Genomic DNA, 13,748 nt, shown 5'->3' on the forward strand with positions numbered 1-13,748 from the left:
CAAAAGAGCACAGTAAAAATAAAAGCACTGGGTGCAGTGTCCCGTGCACTTGCCTGCATCTGCTGTGCGAGCTCCCTGGCCAAGCCGCTGTCCTGAAGAGCATTCTCCCGCTGAGAGGCATCTGCAAGCACATTCACTGTGGTCTCTGCTTCTTGTATCCACTTCAGGAAGTTCTCCAGATCCCTACGAGAGGCCTGCACTGTCCTCAGTTCAGCTTCCAAGGCGCTCTGTCTGTCGCCAACGCTGCAAGTAACAACATGACACGCACGTTTCCATGACTTTCGGTGTGACAGTCCGGACCGTGCAACCCCGAAAAACACATTAACAGCTTCCGAGGAACCTTTATTATTTAAGTGCCTAATGTAACTGGGATATTTATTGATCTGTGTATCTTGAATAATTCTGAATGAGAGGAGTGATGTGAATAGTGAGAAGAGGGAGAGAGACATATAAATATGAACAAAATAACACCCATATCATAAAATAATCATGACTCCATTTTACAACTCCTAATTGTATATTAAGTTATTCCCTGATATTTTATTTCAATACCTTAGCATAATGCCTAACACTCAAAGGAAGTATCAATAAATATTCATGCAACAAGTGACTAAATGAATTCTAGGAAGCAGTAAAATCTGAAGAAATATGATAAAATGAAAATAATTTTAAGGGCTTACTTTACATATTTTAAAACAACTCAAATCAATACAAATTGGTTCTTTAAACTGATTTAATAATATTACATTTGGAAAACATTGGAAAACCAAGCTTCTATAAACCCTTCATTAAACCGAAGTCAAAACTAATACATAGAACTATCATGGAGTTGCATGATTTAAGACAGATACATTCCTGGGGCAACTACGTGGCTCAGTTGGTTAAGCATCCGACTCTTGATGTCATCTCAGGTCATGATCTCACGGTTCATGAGACTTAGCCTTGCATCAGGCTCTGCGCTGACAGCGTGGAGCCTGCTTGGGATTCTCTCTTTCTCCCTCTTTCTCTCTGCCCCTCCCTCACTTGTGATCACTCATGCATTCTCTCTCTCTCTTTCAAAATAAATAAATGTAAACATTTAAGAGATATACATTCCTGTATATTCAACCTTTAAAACTTTTTATGCCTCAAAGCTCCATAATAAGAAAAAAAAAAAAACAATGCTAAAAGTGGATACTAACAATTACACCCTAAGTGTTTAAACCCAAGGGAACTGAAGACATATATCTACACTTGCACACAAATTTTCATATAGCATCATTATTTCTGATAGCCAAATGGCAGAATCAACCCAAATGTCTATCAATAGAGAAATGGATAGATAAAATGTAGTATACATGTAGTATACTCAACCATAAAAAGGAGTGAAATAGTGATACACGCTATAACATGTATCAACCTTGAAAGTATGCCAAGTGGAAGAAGCCAGACATAAGAGGCTATATATTGTGTGATTCCATTCATGTTTATATGAAATTTCCAAAAGAGGTAAATCCACACAGAATGAAGAGAGATTAGTTGTTGCCTAGGACTGGAGAAGAAGGCAATGTGGATTGACTGCTAATGGGTATTGTGTTTTTCTTTGGGGTAATAAAATGTTCTGAAATTAAGAGTATTGCTGTGGTTGCACAACATGGTGAATATGCTAAAAATCAACTGAGTTGTACACTTTAAAAGAGTTAATTTCATGGTATGTGAACTATATAACAATAAAAAAATCAGTATGTGTAATATAATCTCATTTATACTTATATATATTTTCTACCCCATCCACTCATCTATCCATACATCATGCATCCATCCATCTGTCTTATATACAGGACTATCTATATATTTAGATAAAAGGATAAATGCCTGTAATGCTAATATTAAAACAGTTATTTCTAGGTGCTGGGATTTAAGGTGGTTCACTTTCCTGTTTGTACTTTTCTGTAGTCTTTGGTTTTACAATGAACATCAATCTTCACACATCAATAAACAAATTCTTAAATGAATGGGTAAAGGATTTAAACAGGCCATCATAGAAGATACATGGATGGTAAATAAGCACATACTCATCATCAGTACTCATCAGAGAAATGTAAATTCAAGCCACAATGAAACATTAGAATGGCTTTAGAAAATTATTATACCAAGTACTGGGGAAAATGTAGAATAACTGCCACACTCATACATTGCAAATGGGAGTGCAAAATGGTACCGCCATCGAAAAACAGTTTGACAGCTTTTTTAATAAAGTTCACCAGGTACTCAAGAACAATCTAGCAATCCTACGCCCAAGTATGTACTCAAAAAAAATGAAAACATATATTCACACAAAATCCATATCCAAATCTTTGATTTATTCATAATGGCAACTTTATTCATAATGGCCCCGAACAGGTAATCACCCAAATATCAGGTGGTAAATAGATAAACTGTGGTGTATGCATACAATGGAATACACAACAATGCATACTCAACAATAAACTGATAGATGCAACAACATGATGGAATCTCAAATGCATTTTGCTAAGTCAAAAAAGCCAGGCACGAAAGCTTTATGTTCCCATTCATAAGCCATTCTAGAAAGTCATCAACCTCATCTGAGCATTTACTTACTAAACAGTCTCCAGTAGTGTTTGGTTGCCTAGAATAAACCCAAATTGCTTTTCCTGAAACTCAATGTCCTCCACAATCTGTCACGAATTCACTTTTCTAGCTTACTCCCTAGTTCTCTCCAAAACTCTCTTCAGATCAACATGGTATGCTCCTATTGTTCTAGGATATTCTTAATACTGTGTCCACCCAAAAACTTCATATCCACATAAAAATGTCCTTCTAACCACCTCCACTTATCAAAATCATGCCAATTCTTTCAGGGGTAAGGACCACCTTCTTCAGAACATCCCAGCCCAATTAGATTTCCTTGCTTTAAGTTCATAAAAGGTCACTGCTCCTCTTTATCCAGAAAGTAATCACATGGGGGCCCCTGGGTGGCTCAGTCAGTTGAGTGTCAGCCTCTTGATTTCAACTCAGGTCATGTGCAGGATTGTGGGACTGAGCTCCATGAACTGTGTGCTGAGTGTGGAGCCTGTTTAAGACATTCTCTCTCCCTCTCTCTCTCTCTCTCTTTTTCTTCCCTCCCCCTCCCACACCCACCCCTCTCCCCTGCTAACGCAGCTCTCTCGGAAAAAAAAAAAAAAGCTTTCAAAAACATGGATCCTGGAAAAGCCCTTGGATTGTGATCTTGTTACACACTTAAATTTTACTTTGCATTACATGTATTTGTTTTCTGTCCTCCTGTTCTGTAGACTCACTATGGGCAGAAGGACTCTTGTATATCTCCATATTTCTCAGAGTCCTTATAACAGTATTATAATAAGTATTTATAGGAAAAGGACAATCAAGATTGTAAATCAGGAAAAAATATATATGTAAGAAGCAAAAAACAGGGGAGCCAAGAGAGGGAGAAGCAAACAGGCCTTCGTGCTAATGGTGAGAAGAGATCTCAAAAGAGACAGCCAATGAATTGGGTCAGATGAGGGCTATGTTTTTTTGTTTTAACTAGATGAAACTAACAAAGGATACATTCGGACAAAACAAGGAAATACCCAAAAGAGAAAAGAAAAACACGCGCACACACACACACAAAAAGACAAACCCACATTAGATCCATGAAATAGGGATTCCAAACTAGGAGAAAAGCACAAAAAATCCTCAGGATTATGGCCCAAAAAGTACGTCTACAGAAGAAATGTCTCTAAGTAAAAATATTAGAAGTAATAGACTGCTTACTATGATCGACTTTGTGAGAAATTATACTGTCAGGTCATTGACAAATGTGGGAAGAATTAGTAATAGGTACAAAGGAACCTAAGTACATAAAAGCAAGGCAATTATTGATTTCAGATGAAAAAAACAAGAAGCAAAATTATAATAAACTTCAGTGCTTGGCTGTTGATGATGTTTAGACACACATAACAGTGTCAACACAGAATTAACTGTTTACCTAAAACTTCAGCATTAAGGGGCCTTTGGGTGGCTCAGTCTGTTAAGCAACTGGCTCTTGGTTTTGGCTCAGGTCACAATCTCACAGTTCATGGGTTCAAGCCCCGCATCAGGATCTGCACTGACAGTGCACGGCCTGCTTGGGATTCTCGCTCCCTCTCTCTCTGCCTCTTCCCCACTTGGGTGTTCTCTCTTTCTCTTTCTCTCTCTTAAAATAAATAAACATTTAAAAAATTTAAAAAAAATTAAAAATAAAAATAAAAATTCAGCAATGAGATGATATAGCCACTGTGGAAAACAGTACGGTGATTCCTCAACAAATTAAAAATAGAATTAACATATGATCTATCAATTCTGCTGTTGTGGATACACCCAAAAGAATTGAAAGCAGCATAATTCACAATAAGTAAAATGTGGAAGCAACCCAAGTGTCCATCAACTGATGTATGGATAAGTAAAATGTAATATATACATACAAGGGAACATTATTAAGCCCTAAAAAGGAAAGAAATTCTGACATATGCTACAACATGGATGAACCTTCAGCACATTATACTAAGTGAAATAAGTTAGTCACAAAAACACAGATACTGTATAATTTCACTTACATGAGGTACTTAGAATAGTCAAATCTAAACAGAGAGTAAAATGGTGGTTGCCAGGAATGGGAGAAAGAAAGAATGGGGAGTTATCGTTTAATGAGCACAGAGTTTTCACTCTGCAAGATGAAAAGAGTTATGGGCATGGTCGGTGGTGATGGCTGCACAATGGCATGAATATTTAATACCACTGAACTATAGACTTAAAAATAGTTAAGATGGTAAATTTTATGTTATGCATATTTTACCACAATAAAAATAAAGTGAAAAAAAATTCAATGATGACGAAGGGAAGAGAACAGTGGCATGAGAAAGCTATGCCCTATGTATTTACCAGAATAGGATATCAATAGACAATGTCTAATATTAATGTATTGGAAGATAATGGTATACTCATTTTATTTAGAATATGGAAATGTATAAATGACATAAGGAGAAGCCAAAAGAAGATAAAGTAGTTGCTCCCGGCGGCGGGGGGGGGGGGGGGGGGGGGGGAGGGGGGTGGGAGGAACCATGGTGAACAGTGAGAGAACCACTATATTTTGTAATACACCTTTAAGTACTTCTAATTTTTTAAAACATATGTATATATTTCTTTACTTTTTATTTAAAAAAATTTTTTTTAATGTTCATTTATTTTTGAGAGAGAGACAGAGACAGTGTAAGCAGGGGAGGGGTAGAGAAAGAGGGAGACACAGAATCCGAAGCAGGCTCCAGGCTCTGAGCCGTCAGCACAGAGCCTGATGCAGGCCTTGAACCCACGAGCTGTGAGATCACGACCCGAGCCAAAGTCGGACGCTCAACCGACTGAGCCATCCAGGCGCCCCTATTTCATTACTTTTTAAATTTTAGAAGTTACCCACTAGAATTTGGGTGGTTGGCAGTACTGATGTTGTTTAATCTTCCACCCAGTTTTTAAAACATCAACAGAGGGGCGCCTGGGTGGCTCAGTTGGTTAAGCGGCCGACTTCGGCTCAGGTCATGATCTCACGGTCCGTGAGTTCGAGCCCCACGTCGGGTTCTGTGCTGACAGCTCAGAGCCTGGAGCCTGTTTCGGATTCTGTGTCTCCCTCTCTCTGACCCTCCCCCGTTCATGCTCGGTCTCTCTCTGTCTCAAAAATAAATAAACGTTAAAAAAATTTTAAAATAAATAAAAAAAATAAAAAATAAAACAGCAACAGAAAAACTATTACTAATAACCAAATAAAGGCAGTACCAAAAAGGTACTAAAAGGCAAAAAATTACAGGAATACACACATGCAATTAGTTGACCATGAGTAGGCACCTCTTAACACTCACGTAAAATTAATGACTATAAAATTTGATGAAGTCAAAAGTTTTAATTTTACAGAATCATTATCATTTATTTTGAAGAATATTCACATGTACGTAATAGGTTATGTGGCAAACAGCTAATGTAAAAACAGATTATAGATTAGCTCTATTAAACCTTAAGAATGCCCAGCCTAGAAAAAAGGATGCAAATGTCTGAGAATCCAATGGGTTTATTTCTTTCCCTTTAAAAATGAACCAATCACTAATCCTTGGTCCAGAGCTTTCGTGTTTACATTCTTTACCTTAAATATCCTTCATCCCCACCCCCATTCCCACTCACCTTCCCCTCCCCCCAGAACTTGGTGCAGACACCTGCAATGAAGTGCAGGCACTTTGTCCCACACAATCACATGATGTCCTTTACCCTGGCTGTTAGTGTGCCCTTTCTGCTATGACAAATCTCCACAAACTCAACGGCTTCGAGCCACCTGAGTTTATTACCTCACAGTTCTGTCAGGTAGTTTCTGAAATAGAGCTCCCCAGACTTAAATCAAGTTGTCAGCAAGGCCACATTCCTTGGTGAAGGCCCTAGAGATAGTCCTGTTTCCTTGTCATTTCCAGCTTCTGGCTGGAGATCACCCATATTCCTTGGCTCCTGACCCCTTCCTCCATCTTTACTTTCATGAAGACGCATGTCATAGAACGGGGTCCACTCAGATGACCCAAGATAATCTCCCTACCTGGGAAGACATTCTGCCACCTTATCACATCTCCAATCATGACCAAAAGTGACTATTTTGTTGTCTGTGTGAAGCTTCTAGATCATCAGCGCACCTGGTACCCCCAAGGCCTACACACAGTAGCAATTCCAGTATGCACTGAATACATTAATACAAAAACAGAAATAACGTCTCCCATCCTGTAATAATTTACGGACAACATGAGGTATATATACATAAATGTATCAATAAAGTAAAAAAAATAAAGTTAAAGAAATATAAAAATAAAGACTCAATAAATAACATTTTCCCTAATCTTGTATATGAATTTAGTGAAACACTGGGAAATTAATTTGCTTACAGCATGCAAATGTGCAATTTAATCATAAATGACCCAGAGAATTTTTTCAAGCTCACATATATCTGGGTGTCAGATTTTTTTTATCATGAATGTAATCAATTATTAAAAATAATGAACATACTAGGAACTAAACTCTATAGCAGTCCAAATTGTCTTCATATTATTATAATAAATATACATTTTAAAACTTGTAATCATAGTGTGCATTAACTTATAGTCTGATTTTTAAATATAATTTCACATGCAATTTAAAATAGAATATAACTCAAAGGTAACATATCACCCATTTTGTTCTTCTTTTAAAATGAGATCTAGTGGTAAGTATGGTATACGGACACTACAAGAACTTTTTATCCATTTTTAAGGAATTACACATGATTTATCATACTATCATAAGGCCAAAATAATTGCTCAAATGAAAGTCTCAGGAATATGTATGCACACTTCATCACACAAGTTAATAAATTACCTTTAATGCCATTTGTTCATTGCTCTCAGAAAACCAACTAATTCTACCACCTCTGACATTCACTAACTATATGGCTTCGGATAAATCACTTCATATCTCCAATTTTTTTTCTATCCTTTAAAGTAATTTGCCTCAACTAGATGAGGAAAGGAGCCATTTCAGAGTCTCCAGAGGTCCTTTTATTTTAATTTTTATTTATTTTGAGAGAGAGGGAGAGAGAGTGCACATGTGCACAGGCATGGGGGAGGAACAGAGAGAGGGAGAGAAAGAATCCCAAGCAGGCTATATGCTCAGCACAAAGCCCAATGCAGGGGTCCTTCCTATGACCCTGAGATTGTGACCTAAGTGAAATCAAGAGTTAGACATTTAACTGAGTCACCCAGGTGCCCGACCAGGGGTCCTTTTAAAACTACATAATCCATCACAGAGATTATAGAAGAGACTCTCCATTCTTGCCCCCATCCCTAGCTTCAAGTCCAGCATCATCAAGAATCACTGCATGTAAATGAAATGTAACTGACGAGGATACATGAGTGTTGTGTAGGCAGCAAAAAGGTTGGAAAGAACTCTTGTGCAAGTTCTTAAGAGCACATCGGCACTGAACTGGCATTGGTCTACAGTTCTCAGTGAAGAGTGTATATCTGGCAGTTCAGGTTTGCTACATCTTAAGAAAAGATCAGAAGAGCCAGAAGAGGTTCTGAGAAGTGTAATGAGAGAATATAGGGGCAGGAGCACTATTATAGGAGAAAAAAAAAAAGGCAGGGGGGATTTCAAGTTTAGGACACTGTGGCTACTAGACTAAGGTAGAGAAGATTTTTTTTTAATCTTAAATTTTTTAAAAATATTTTTTAGCCTATAAAGAATAAAGGATAGGCTGAAAGCCTAAAAGATAACAATATTTGAAGTTTAGAAGGGTAACTTTAGCAGAAACAAGAATTTTTACTTCAAACAGAAGTAACAGACTATAGAATTCTTTGGGACAAGTAATGGTGCAGACTGAACATATAAATAGCTTCTCATAAAAGATTTGAGGAATCCATGGGTGACAGATTTATAATAGTTTATATTTAAGGGAACTGGGATTTTTAAAAGGTAAACTCAGCTTTTGGAAGAGATTTCTGCTATAAAAGCAGCTATATTCTACAAAATAGCTTATGGTTATTTTGCAGCCTAACAAAACATGGCCACCCATATAACTGACTTTTCAAATGTTACTTTAAAGACGTTAAACAATACTTTGATAAGTTAAGCTACAAGACATATTATTTAATCAAGTGTGCATGTGGTTATAATTGGGTCAAAAGAGTGAATACAACTAAACATGTCTCTTTTTTTTTTTTTTTTTTACTTTAATGGAAAAGAATACCTTAAAAAACCCACAGATATGTGTTGCTAAGTTTTGCTATACTTAAAAAGTGACCTTTACAGTTACATGAGATTTAAATATATTTATCTCCTTTGAGAGGAAAATAGTGGCATCAGTAGTTTGAGTGGCATGTAGAAAACTTACAATGAAACAATTCTTTAAGCTTTTCAATGGATACTTTCATAAGGTAATTTTGTTCTTTGGTAAATAAAATAACATTTCGCTAAAAAATGTATTAAAGCACACTTTGGGGAAATGCAGTTGATTTAATGAAGAATTAGTCTCTACAGACATACCCCACAATCTATTGTCTTTTGGTGACCAGTCTTTGTTACACAGAGATTGGGTCATCATCAAGCATTGAAATATTCACTCCATGGGATTTAAGGAGACTATTCTAAGCTGCTAATGCCGTACCAATTGGGAAGCTCAAGAAAGGAGCCCCCACTGGCCCCACCCCCACTCGATGATGCCTGCCATTGACCTTGTACAACCCAAAGGAGTTGCTCTCCCTAGGGCTGCTGCAGCCAACAAGTAAATAGCTAAGACCACAGAACTATTTCTGTGACAGAATTTATATCACCACATCCTGTTTCCCTTTTAGCTAAATCACTACCAAATATCCAGTCTTCATTACCCAGCCAATATAGGACTTAACTCCAATACTACTCTGCACCTTCCCCAGTCAACCCCAACTCACCCCCAAAACCCTTCTTCTATTATGTCCAGAAATCTCTTCTATGATCAGCAGACCACAGATCAACCCCTTCATCTTAAGGGAAATTGGCTTCCTTAGGAACATCAGTTCCTCTGGAAAATTTTAATGGCATTTTTTTCTTTCTCCTCACGGATCCTATATGCCTCAGGGTGAGTAATTGGAATAAGGGTCCTCTTCCTTGCTTTCCATTGCCACTTCCAGGAAAATACTGTTTCTCTCATCTTCCAGGCAAAACCTTACTCTTTCAAAGCACAAGGCATTTACCCATTATGTTCATATAATGACCTCCAGGCCCATGGTCACTGCATACTGGTTAAAAGGGTTGCTCCCTACCTCAACAGGTAAGTAGTATCTGAAATTCAATTTAAGATCTGCCTGCTGAGCCACAGGCTCTAGTGGGGGACTGTACCACCCAGCGAAAGAGACATCTTACCCGTGATTATGGACTGAGAGCAATCTCCATCTCACTACTTTACAAGCCCCTCCCTCTCCCCTGCAACCTATGTACCACCTGCATTCCTTCTACTTGCCTCTGAGTACATAAGCAATGCTAAAGGACAGGGTAACAGGGCTATCTTCCCTTTACGTTTATTACGACCAACCACAAACAGGCAGTCATCTCTGCCCAGCAATACTAAAGTTCCCACAGGAAGCTCTCTGCCCCACCCAACCCAGATGCTGACATTACCTGTGGTCCTCTCCAAATCTCTCAGTCCCACCTCCAACCTCACTGATGGCATATTCATGGATCACAAAGAGAGTAGGCTCATTGTACAGAATCTTCCATCTTCCCAGCACATCGTGATTAATGATGTATAAGATGGTCCTTATAGCACAAAAGGATATTGTCTCATTTCCTTTACAATATTTCAACGTAGATCACTAGGTGTATGTATGGGTATGCATGTAGGCAAGTATATGTGTACATATACATACACATATACATACATATATATATACACATATACATATACATAGGCACTCTAGGGCTAAACACCATTTCAGACCCAAATCAGACATCCACAGTTCAAAAGTTACTATGAGCACATTTCAACTCACACTATAATCTCAACTTACACTAAAAAAAAAAAAATTTGTTAATTGCCATTAAGAGATATAAGAGGAAAACAATTTCACAGATGAAAAGAGCAGTGATCAATCCATGTCCGTTAGTTAAAGACATTAGAAACAGGCCTGTTGTTTGCAGAATCCAACATAGTGGGAGCTAGCTGTGTTTCAGAATTAAGAATTTTCTGTACAATAAAAAATTATTATTATGAATGTATCTGTATGACATATTACCCCGAAGTAGGGTCTGAGGCAGCAAACACATTAATATTTCTGCAGCTAGGAACAAGGCTATTTATACTAAGCAGGACAAATAAAGGCTATAATAAACAGCCTCATGTCAATTCAAAGCTTTCTGTTATCAGAGCATATTGCATTTTGGCATCGTAGATAAGGGACTGAGGCCCTATAACTGTGAATGGCCAAATTACTTAGGCCAATTGCAATTCATACAAAACATTTCCTTTGAAAGCTGATATTAAACCTCACACATTATGCCACAATGACAGTATTCCATGAGCAAGTATAATAACCCCTCACCTCCCTCCCCGAATTTGGCTGACAATGACGCATATACAGAGTATGGCTTCAAGATAAGAGGAGAGCCCTTGTATAAACCCTCTCAGCGACCACTGCAGAGGGCACAATGGCCACATACTGGAGAGTGTTACATTATTCATCGGCAGAGGCCCCTGTATCGTTAATCAGATCTGGTTTCTAAACTCAACACAGATAAGAAACAGTAAGTGGAATCACAGACAGATCCGAGAGGCGGGTACACAGAGCAGTCACAGCAATAGCTGACATTCCTATAACAAGGAAGAAGAACAAAATTATTCTTAAAGAAGGTAAGACTGACTGCACAGTCAAAAAGGTCTGGATACCAGTCTCAGTTCTGCTTTTAAGAGCTGTGTGATCTCGGGTGTTCCTTAACTTTCCTCTGCTTCAGTCTATTCATCGACATGGCATTGATGAAAACGCAGCCTGTCTCCTGTGGCTTGCAGATTAAATAAAATAATGCATGTGAACAGATTAGCACAGATCCTGACAATGGGAAGACACCCAATAAAATTTATACACTAAAAATAAAGCAGAAGATCTTACAAAGTACAGTAGCCTGAATAAATTTACTACCAACTCTTCAGAACTCAGAGCATGAAGAGCATTATCATACCTTAGTATAGAAAATTATCATCTTGGCTCTGCCATGTGACTTTGAACATGTCATTTAACTTCTCAGAGCCTGAGAGCATTACACTGGACCACACATTCTCAGTGGAGGTGAAAAGTGGTTCTTTGGTGGGGCAGGGTCAGGGAGGGGAGTGGAAAAATGTACCTTTTTATGTATAAAGCACAACTATAAAGTACAGAAAGAGATATACAGTATACCCATGGTATTAAAATTTCATGGGAGTGGGGATCTCACAAGGCTCTCTGAGAGTTGATAATATAAAAACATCGAGAAACACTGGCTTAAATGAACTGTAAGATTGTATATAGCCCTTAAAGTTCTTTAATTCTACCTATCACAGTAAGAATGCCAAGGATTTTTTTTTAAATGTTTGTTGTAAGTTTATATATTTTGTTTAAGGCAAGGAAAGATTTGTATATTCTAGAAAGGTCTCCAATTAAAACAGTTAAAAACTGTAAGTATCACTGTTTAGAAGGGAAAATTCTAGAAATACATAGAAACCCCAGCTGTCACTCAGGAAAGGATCTTGTGAGCTACAGTTTTGTTGTATTTTCCCTGCTTTATAGATAGTAATATACCTAAATCGTGTCTAAATATTAATGTTGATGTATTTCCCTCCAAAATGCAGTAAGAAAATACAATAAGGACAATGACTTGTAACTACCATAAAATTGGAACAGTGTGCTTGTCTTACCTCTGATAAATGAAAGATCACCTTGGAATATAATTCATTTTTAATTGCCTCTTCCATCTAATCTAACTACTGCTGTAGGCTGTCTTAAAATATTTACAAAGTAAAAGCAAAAAAAAAAAAAAAGAATTGGAGGTGCTAAATAAAGCAGGCTTCACATTCCTAAGTGATCAGTGTTTCTGGTATCGTTTACAACAAAAACAAAGTCATAATTCTTACATATGGATTTTTGGAGACACACAGATAAAGTATGCTTAAGGACTATCTTAGTGTTAAAGCTGGGTTTTTAAATTGAGATATAATTGACATATCATATTGCGTTAGTTTTAGGAAAGCACCCTAAGGTATAAACCATAGTAATTTGATGCAAGTATATATTGCAAAATGATTAACACAGTAAATTTAATTAACATCTATCACCACACAGGGTTACACATTTTTTTGTTCTTGTGCTGAGAACTCTTAAAACCTACTTGGTAATATGCAAACATACATAACATTCGAATATACATTCGAATAATATTTGAATATACAGTATGGTTAACTATGGATGCCATGCAGTCCCCAGGACTTATTTATCCTATAGTTGTTTTTAATTCACCCTCTTCCCTGCCCTACTTTTGGGATCCTTACTACATCCAAGTAACCAATTACAACAAAAGGCAACAGATGTACTAAAATGCTAGAAAGGGCAGCGTTATAGCTATCTTCGGCTTTAACTACTCTGAAGTTTTGTATCTGCTATCTTAGTCTTATTTCCTCCAGAATCCTAGGTATGTGTAGCAACATATATATTCACACTCATATACTGCTTTTTAATTCTTTACTTTGAGTTTCCTAAAAATCTACTTTGAAGACTCCAAAAATGACATTGTAAAAATGCATAAAACACCTCCACGTCAAACTGTTATTAAATGCTTGGCCATACTTTATTACCAATAACTTGTATCATAAGGTGTTCTAATATCATCCATTTTACTCACTGCAAAATAAAATGTGTTTTTATACAAATTAGCTTTCAGGCAGTTGGTTGTATTTGAATATATAAAGATGTGTGTGAGAGCATAATTTTATTAGACACAGGCATTCCCAGTACCATGCAGGAAGTAAATGCTTTTTCCTGATGATCAATATAAGTATGCTATCTTAAAGAGACTCTAACCACTGCTTACAGTTCCTCAGACCCTAGGTGTTCAACTGACAGGAAAATCTCTCTTATAAACACATATGCTATTTTAGATTCTTCCAAATATACTGGCTTGACAGAGTAATGGAATGAAAATAGATTAGCTGAAGCCCT

General features: G+C 37.2%; 1 protein-coding gene across 10 annotated transcripts in view; it reads right to left on the reverse strand.

Annotated features, from left to right (window-relative positions):
- Positions 1–13,748, reverse strand: part of UTRN (utrophin) — a 511,459-nt gene that overhangs the window by 233,934 nt on the left and 263,777 nt on the right. For all 10 annotated transcript variants that reach the window (XM_053222143.1, XM_053222139.1, XM_053222141.1 and 7 more), the window contains one exon: positions 54–243. In XM_053222143.1, coding sequence (XP_053078118.1) covers positions 54–243 — 190 coding nt within the window. The remainder of the gene's footprint in view (positions 1–53; positions 244–13,748) is intronic.

Source organism: Acinonyx jubatus, chromosome B2, assembly GCF_027475565.1.
Source record: "Acinonyx jubatus isolate Ajub_Pintada_27869175 chromosome B2, VMU_Ajub_asm_v1.0, whole genome shotgun sequence".
Taxonomy (NCBI): Eukaryota; Metazoa; Chordata; class Mammalia; order Carnivora; family Felidae; genus Acinonyx; species Acinonyx jubatus.